Source organism: Trichechus manatus, unplaced genomic scaffold (assembly GCF_000243295.1).
Source record: "Trichechus manatus latirostris isolate Lorelei unplaced genomic scaffold, TriManLat1.0 scaffold00008, whole genome shotgun sequence".
Lineage (NCBI taxonomy): Eukaryota > Metazoa > Chordata > Mammalia > Sirenia > Trichechidae > Trichechus > Trichechus manatus.
In genome coordinates this window covers 4,928,542-4,937,145 of record NW_004443944.1, presented here as the reverse complement: position 1 = coordinate 4,937,145, position 8,604 = coordinate 4,928,542, and the positions used below count along the sequence as shown (strand labels likewise).

The 8,604-nt window shown below is 46.9% G+C and overlaps 2 protein-coding genes across 2 annotated transcripts in view; one reads left to right on the top strand and one right to left on the bottom strand.

The window, feature by feature from the left end:
* The first annotated feature begins 60 nt into the window (after positions 1–60).
* Positions 61–3,670, top strand: TUBB1 (tubulin beta 1 class VI). Its single transcript, XM_004370530.2, has 2 exons — positions 61–184; positions 729–3,670. The coding sequence occupies exons 1-2, from the start codon at positions 124–126 to the stop codon at positions 1,805–1,807; spliced, it is 1,140 nt and encodes a 379-aa protein (XP_004370587.1). The 5' UTR covers positions 61–123; the 3' UTR covers positions 1,808–3,670.
* Positions 3,671–5,628: 1,958 nt separating this feature from the next.
* ATP5F1E (ATP synthase F1 subunit epsilon) overlaps positions 5,629–8,604 on the bottom strand; it is a 3,739-nt gene continuing 763 nt past the window's right edge. The window contains exons 2-3 of the mRNA XM_023742650.1: positions 7,274–7,400; positions 5,629–5,781 (exon numbers count right to left, since the gene is read on the bottom strand). Of these exons, the coding sequence (XP_023598418.1) occupies positions 7,277–7,400 (124 nt within the window). The 3' untranslated portion in view covers positions 5,629–5,781; positions 7,274–7,276. The remainder of the gene's footprint in view (positions 5,782–7,273; positions 7,401–8,604) is intronic.

Below are 8,604 nucleotides of genomic sequence, written 5' to 3'. Positions count from 1 at the left end.
GAGGTTCTATTTTGATGAAACAGTAACTTTCAGAAAAACAGTCTTGCTGACTTCTCCCTATTTTTCCACACAGGTAAGAAATATGTGCCCCGGGCTGTCTTGGTGGACCTGGAGCCTGGGACCATGGACAGCATCCGATCTAGCAAACTTGGAGCCCTCTTCCAGCCCGACAGTTTTGTCCACAGTAGGTGTTTCCAGAAGGTTCCACCAGGAAGAGATGAGGATGCCTCCTAGTGGTGCCTTCTCTCCCACACCACCCCCTTACTGTGGGCGAGGCAGCTTTGTTGTTTGTTGTTGCTGGGTGCCATCAAGTTGATTCCGACTCACAGGGACCCCATGTGACAGAGTAGAGCTGCCCCATAGGCTTTCTAGGCTGTAATCTTTACAGGAGCAGATCGCCAGGCCTTTCTCCTGTGGAGCTGCTGGGTGGGTTCGAACCGCCAACCTTTCAGTTAGCAGCTGAGCGCTTAACCGCTGTGCCACGAGGGCTTCTTCAGGACTGATATAACCCATTGCTGTCTAGTTGATTTCCACTCACAGCGACCCCACGTGACACAGTAGAACTGCCCCATAGGGTTTCCTAGGCTGTAATCTTTATGGGACCAGATTGCCACGCCTTTCTCCCTCTGGGTGGGTTTGAACCGCCAACTTTTCGGTTAGCAGCCAAGCACTTAACCGTTGCCCCACCAGGACTCCTTGAATATCCCGATGCCTCCTTTCTGCCGCAGGTAACTCCGGGGCCGGCAACAACTGGGCCAAGGGCCACTACACCGAGGGGGCCGAGCTGATCGAGAGCGTGATGGACGTGGTCAGGGGCGAGAGCGAGGGCTGCGACTGCCTGCAGGGCTTTCAGATCGTGCACTCGCTGGGCGGGGGCACCGGCTCGGGCATGGGCACGCTGCTCATGAACAAGATCCGGGAGGAGTACCCCGACCGCATCCTCAACTCCTTCAGCGTCATGCCCTCGCCCAAAGTCTCGGACACCGTGGTGGAGCCCTACAACGCCGTGCTGTCCATCCACCAGCTCCTGGAGAACACCGACGCCTGCTTCTGCATCGACAACGAGGCCCTCTACGACATCTGCTTCCGCACCCTGAAGCTGACCACGCCCACCTACGGGGACCTCAACCACCTGGTGTCCCTGACCATGAGCGGCATCACCACGTCGCTGCGCTTCCCGGGCCAGCTCAACGCCGACCTGCGCAAGCTGGCGGTGAACATGGTGCCCTTCCCGCGCCTGCACTTCTTCATGCCCGGCTTCGCGCCGCTCACCGCCCGCGGCAGCCAGCAGTACCGCGCCCTGTCGGTGGCCGAGCTCACCCAGCAGATGTTCGATGCCCGCAACATCATGGCAGCCTGCGACCCCCGCCGGGGCCGCTACCTGACGGTGGCCTGCATCTTCCGGGGCAAGATGTCCACCAAGGAGGTGGACGACCAGCTGCTGACCGTGCAGACCAGGAACAGAAGCTGCTTTGTGGAGTGGATCCCCCACAACGTCAAGGTCGCCGTCTGCGACATCCCGCCCCCGGGGCTCAACATGGCTGCCACCTTTCTAGGCAACAACACGGCCATCCAGGAGCTCTTCAGCAGGGTTTCCGAGCACTTCTCGGCCATGTTCCGAAGGAAGGCGTTTGTGCACTGGTACACGAGCGAGGGGATGGACGTGCAGGAGTTTGGAGAGGCCGAGAGGAATATCCATGACCTGGTGTCCGAGTACCAACAGATTCAAGATGCCAAGGTGGCTCTGGAGGAAGGCGGAGAGGTCGCGGAGTGGGAGGAGGCCGAGCCAGAAGACCAGCGACGTTAACGGGAGAGAAGCTGCAGGGCAGATGCCATCAGCTGGAGGGAGGGCACAGCCACTTCCGGAAGAGTTTCTCTTAAGATGAGGGTTTTTCCTCCAGCATCCGCAGCCTATTCTGCACTGCAGACACCACTCTCTGCTTGGAGACAGGAGGGCTGGGGCGGGGTGGGGGGAGAGCTGATAGGCCTGGGGTCTTCTGCTGACATGTAGTCACCTTGAAGGGCTTGATTGCCAGTGCACACTCTGTTAACTTTTCTTTTTTAGCCAAGTGAATTGATCGTGAAGTGCTCCCTTTATTAAAATAAAAAAAAAAAAATGTCTTGGGTATTCAGTGTTTGCATAGGAGGGTGCCAGGCATCGGACTATCCGTGTGGATTTGCGGGGAGCCACACTGCAGTTGACATTGATTTTTAACTCTTTAGCGCACTTAATACACCCTGGAATCCTGGCCTGGCACTCGGGGTGGCTGAGACCCTTGCCTTTGGCCCTCTCTTCTCCCCGAACACCACCCAGCCTCCTATCTCTTGTGCTTGCTGGCCTCCGAAAAAGCCAGGTGACTAATGAGTAGATGGGGACCTGTGACTAACCTGCACGTGAGCCCACAGGTACTAGTAAAATGTGGAAACCCTGTGGAGACCTCAGCACATTCAGGGGACAAAGCAGCTGTCCTCGCCATAAAAACACCTGGTCGCAAAAGAAAAAGCAAACAGAGAAAAGCAAAGCTAAAGAAGCACCGTGCTCTGATCTTGATTTCTGAAGAGTCAAGCTTTTAACATATGTATTTGTGTATTTTAAGTTTCTGATCAGTGCTGGAATCCATTAATGATGGTCTTTGCCTTTCCTTTTACAGGCTCTGTTGAAATGCCCTTTGCATTCTCATTCTGCCGTCACCCCCGAAAATGCTCAGCAGCCTCTTTGCTCTTTGAGAAGGGGCACCCGGCTGCACTTGGCAAACATTCACAAGTAGGAATTCAGCAGCGGCGGCTGCAGTGTCCTTCCCAGGGATGGAGGACGTGGTCTCATTAGGGAACTTCTGCAGTTCAAATTAATTTGCAGAAGTTGCCATGAATGTTTGCACGATGACACAGCTTTAGCCATTACACGGTTTTAATCTGCACACATTACAACAGGACCAAATACACAAGAGCATAATCAAATCATCCATAACTTCCTAATTACAGTTTACCTAGTTTTGACGCACAGCACTGCCATGCCTTGCAGGTGCCCTAAGGGTTTTAACAGCCTTTTAGAATTGCCACTAAGCTCTATGATTCCCTCCGTGGTAGCCAGTAACGGGGAGAGGGGATGTAAAAATATGTGCGTGTGGGCACCTGGCTTCTCGTGTCCCGATCTGCGTCTGGAATCTGCAACAATAAAGTGGCTGGACGCCACCTGGCCATGCTGAGAGATCTTGCTCTTCACGTGTGCATCTCAAGGGAATAGCTGGAACGCACACGGAGAGATGAAGCCTTGCCCTCAGCAGCGCCGACAAGCCTCCTATACACAAAATTAACAACAAACAGAAAAAGCGAAACCCATTGTTTTAAACACTTTCTACAAAGAAAATAACAAGCAAAACCCATTGTTTCAAACACTTTCTACAAAAAACAAGCAAAACTCATTGTTTCCAACACTTTCTACTTGTGTTTCAACAGGCGCTAAACACAAAAGCAGATTTAATAAGAAACTGCAGCTATCCGCTCTTGAAGTTCATAGGTACCTTAGAGTCTGGTTTACAACCTGGGATTATATAAGGACGTAGACACATGCTTCCTTTAGCACTTTCTTTCTCAAATCTAAACAAGCAATTAAATAGATGCAAGGGAAGATGTAGAATTAACTCTTTAAAAAAAAAAACTGATTTATATGGCTGCAAAGATTTTTGTTTGCTCAAATAGTAATCATTAAAGTACCAAGAAATTCAATTTCAAATAGCTAAATTGCTTTATTTCAGACTAAATAAATTCCTTTTCTTGGAGCCTAACCACCAGACTGATTGAGTAGTTAAAAATATTTCAAAATGCATCTCACCATCCTACTCTTTCATATGGTAGAAATAGACTGAAAAAAAAAAAAAAATTAACTAGAAACCAAGAGATATCTGTTCCCTCTGGTTTTGAAGAGCTCATGCCTTGCGCGGTATGGTTGCTCCGGGCGACACTGCTTTCAGAGCGGAGAGGCGAGAATCACGGAATTTAGAGCTTGTTCGACTCCTTCACTTCACGCAGGAGGACACTACCTGAGCGACTGCCTCAGAGATGACCGCCTAGTTAGAGACCCACGACTAGGTCTGACCAGCGTCCCCACGCGACTTGGGCACAGTGCTGCGTACAGACACCCCCCCACCCCGCTGCAGGCCGGGATGCAGGGAGCATATTTCATCACACGATCAGTTCTGGACTTTTTTAAATCGGAGAAATAGGCTCAAAGTTTTTGCTAGGCAGTAAATTTGTCTTTTATTCAGTTACTTTAATCCTTTCTGTATCAGAAGCCCTGTCCCTAAGCCTCACCTCTCATTATCCCATCTGCCTCCCTTAATAAAAGACTTCTAATTACTTGGCGGGAAATAACTTAGCCCTTTGCCTGTTAGTGACTGTCTTCGTCCAGTATCAGAAAGGCCCTGCAGCCTCGGGGTTCATTTATCCGTCTCCTGTAATGAGTGTGTCCTAGAACCTCCATCTTGGGAACCACAGAACTGACATGGAGATGCTTTGATGTCAAAACAGTAGGACAGCTCCGAGGCAAAGGACTCCTGGGGCTCTTGACCCGCCAGGGTCTGGGGGTGCCGCTCCCCCATCCAACCTGGGTACCCCTCCTCCCTTGCACTGAGCCTGGAATGAACAAAACCTGGATATCAAGTGTCTGGCTGGGGTAAGAAGTTGTCTCTGGAAGCCCTGGGCAGGCATTTCCTTCAGCTCATCCTCAGCATTGCTGGGAGCTGCCCCGACCCACTGCTGTGAGCTTAAGTTCCAGAGCGTGAACTCCACTGGTGCAGAAGCTGCACCGAGCTTCCAGATTTCCTGCTCAAGTCTCTGCACTCTTCAGAGTTAAAATCCAGCAGTTAACTTTGCCATGGCGTTTTACTCAGCCACGTGCTTCCAAGTTTCAGAGGAAGACAAACACAGAACACTTGTTTTAACCATTCTTCATCACTAAATGTTTAATGAATAAATGAATCACCCTACCAACACCACAGAACGGTTGTGATCATCAGGCTCGACCTGCCAGCACGAACCTTCGATTTTAATTTCAGCTTGGCCGTCAACTCAATACGCAAATTACTGAACAGCTTCGCCTCATTTCCCATGAGGGATGCTACCAGAATATAGATTCATTTATAAAACAATATGAAAATCATCTGGTGCTTACGTAAATTCTAATATCAGTTCTTCTCTATAGACTTGAAGTGCACAGTGAAAATCAGGACTAGTTTAATATTTGAGCTTCTAACCTGTGCTTGTAGCAATTACCTTCACCTAGGCTTCTGGCTAAGCAGCGCTGCCTAGAGATGCCGCAGCCTCCACACAAGGACGAGGACAGTGACGATGACCCATCTGCTACTCTGATGTGACCTCTGAAACTAGAGGTAAGGGGGCCAGCTAGCCCCAGTGACAGTGGCTCACCTCCACCAACAATGTCGTGAGGAGCAGAACTTTCCATTTGGAGACGCTTTCGGGATGTTTCCGCAGCCCTTTGGTCAGCAGATGTTCAATGTGTCCCCCCTCCCTTCTTCAAGAACCCCGTTTGTATGTCATAACCCTGCAGTGGTACAGACAGTTCCCAGGAGAGAGACAGACAGTCCGACGGAAACCACAAACCAACAGCAGGAGGGAACCAAACTTCAATTTATTGGCATTGTCAATCTGTGAACAAGACAGGCATGTTTTCCCAGGGAGCGAGATCCTTTCTAGCCGGCCCCGACACTGCCCACACGTCTCCCTCCACCTTGGGAATGCAGCATTTCAAGCCTCAGTCAGGGTCTGGAGGAAAAAGAAAATGCAACAGTTGCTAGTTCTTTGTTTTCTCTTAAAAATGCAACATGCAGATGGGAAATAACTTCCTAATAGTCAGCTGGATAACAGAGCTGTGGCTTCGATTCAGCCTGCGGGGCTGAGCCCCGATGCTCTCGGCTGCAGGGTGCTGGCTCACATGTATAGCCTCAGCTGAACAGCATTTCCCTCCCAGCTAAGTAAAATCAAACACTCTCCTCATAGTAAAGACATGATTTTGCCTTCAAAAGACACAAAAACCCTCTGTGCTAATGGGGTGGGGGCCCCATCTCCTGTAGGATGTAATGGACAGGGGTCATTATTTTGTCTACCGGAAGGAGCTGGACACGACTTCATGACCCCAAGGACATCACAAAGTTACGAGGGCCGGATGCAGAGCCTGGCTCAGCGACGCTGCAGAGGGAGGCTAAGTGATTTTCTCAGCTCATTGTTAAAACAACCCACCTTAAAAGGAGGTCTCATTACTCAGAATTATGAGATGAGACAAAGAGCTCCTAGAAAAAGGGCTAAATTCAAAACACCGCATCTCCAGACTCATAATAAAATATTTACTAATTCAAAATGAAAACGAAAAGTGCTTAGGGGAGACAGTTCCAATAAGTAAAATTGCTCATAACCACAAGCTGCCGAAGGATTAGTATTTATCACACTGCCTTGCTACTGTGGGTCTGAGGCTTTTTTCAAGCAAAACAAGAAAATTAAATCTGAAAAACAACTCTCCGATAATTTGCCTTGCTTATCTTTGAAATAACAATGTCAAGAAACTAGAGATCAAATCATTTTAGTTTGGAGCACAAAAGTCTCAACTTACAAACTGTACAAAACTGTCTTTTTATTGCATGAGAACTGTCACTTTATATTGCTAACATCTTTGGAGAAGTAAAATGAACCAAACTCTCTGAAAGCATAAATTTAGCAAAACAGTACTCACTGCAGGGTCTTGCAGATTTTATTGCTTGATAAAATAGTAGGACCCTCGCCTGTACTTCTAGCCTTTATTTTTAGGAAGCAGTGATTTGTGAGAACATTAGCAGATGTGGGGGAAATAAAAACGAACTCTAATTTTCCTGCTACTGATTCTTATGTAACTCCAATAGCAATTACAAAAGTGGGAGAGTTTTATCCTCCAAATTATTTGATTTTGTGCAGACAAATGAAACAGGTTTAATGAAAATAAAATGGCTCTGTACCTCGGCATTGCTAAATGAACTGAAAATCAATGTGCCATTTACTTCTACTTGTCAAGGCTCAAAACAACACTATTTTTATTATGCCAGACTTCTATAACCTGTATGCTTTAAGTTATGATCCTACTAACGAATTTCTAAATGTACTTATTGATCAAACAAAAAGGAGAAAACTCAAAAGTAAAAATGCTTTGGGTTTTAAAGTGCTCTAAAACAAAATCTGTTTACAATTTGTTATAAGATGTAACTTTTCTTGATGTAAACCAGTGACTTACAGATTATTCCTTTTTCACTTTCACGATTTTTACGGTGTGGCCAGATGTCTTCTCGGCGTTTGCTTTGAGTTCAGTCTTCAGTGCGTCTCTGACTGCTTTTGCACAGATCTGGGAGTAGCGGATGTAGCTGGGAAGAAATGAGGAAAGATAGCAACTTAATTATCAATGATCCAGCCAGACTGCTGTGTTTTTGTTTCTCTCTCTACCTTTAATTTTGATTTGGTTGTACATTATTGCAAAACTAGACTTATAAATGATCTAATACCAGAAGAAAAGACACGACGAGGAAACGTACTAGAGTATTAATTGGTGTTTGGGTGGGTGATCTTTGTACTGTGTTTTCTCTTTAATGAAGTTGTATTAATTTAAAATAAAAAATGCATACTTTTTAAAAAGTCCCCACTAAAGAAAAGAGACCAAAACGTTAACAGACATTTTATAACATGACTGTTTTTTCCCCTCTATTTAAAATCTTTAATTATATTATTCTTACAAAGTAAGCTATATATAATTAAAAGAGAAAAAACTGTTTTGAAATAATACAGTTTTTCCTCTGATCAATTATTTAAAGGCTTTCCTGAGAATACTGGATTCTACTTCACACGTCTACCACTGAAAATACCTCCTAATCAAGGTTTCTACATTAAATGAAAAACTCCTTAGAGAACATCATCCATTCTAGCAAAATATCTAAAAGCCCACTTCCTGTTTAGTAGATGGACTCCCATGAACATCTTATTTCCCAAAAGATGTCAGCTCACTTTTTACACTTTTTGAAAACTGGAAGGGGAGGGGAGTCCTGTCTCTTCTCATGCCTTAGTTTGTTTTGGGGGCCAGAATTCCAGTGCTTGCTTCCACTCTTCCTAACTGGGTGACCTTCAACCTTTCTGGCTTGTTTAGTCACCTGTGAAAGCAACAGAATAAAACAAAAGGAGAGTAACAACTGCCTTGATGGCTGGGACGATGAGTGACAAAGTGAAAAAACATGGATCGTCACAGTTGTCAGTATGAAGGTGAGGTGAGCGGGTGCTCAACCAACGGTACCTGACCACGGGACGATCATCTTTGCAACTCTACAGAACTATGCTTGACCTCTGCAAGCCAGGAAACTCTTGGGTCATTCAGCTGTTGTAGGCTGGTCATATGCCCACAGGATGTTACCACTAGAAGGTTCTACTCTACCTAGTCAAATGGCAAGTTATGTCACCTCTTCAGTCAGTACACAGGTCAAGAAATCAGGTATGACACCTAGACCAATGGTTTTCCCATGACACTGAGAGGCTCCATACTCAAGCTCTCCAAGGCCACCACTCACCTTTGGGCAGCGCCCT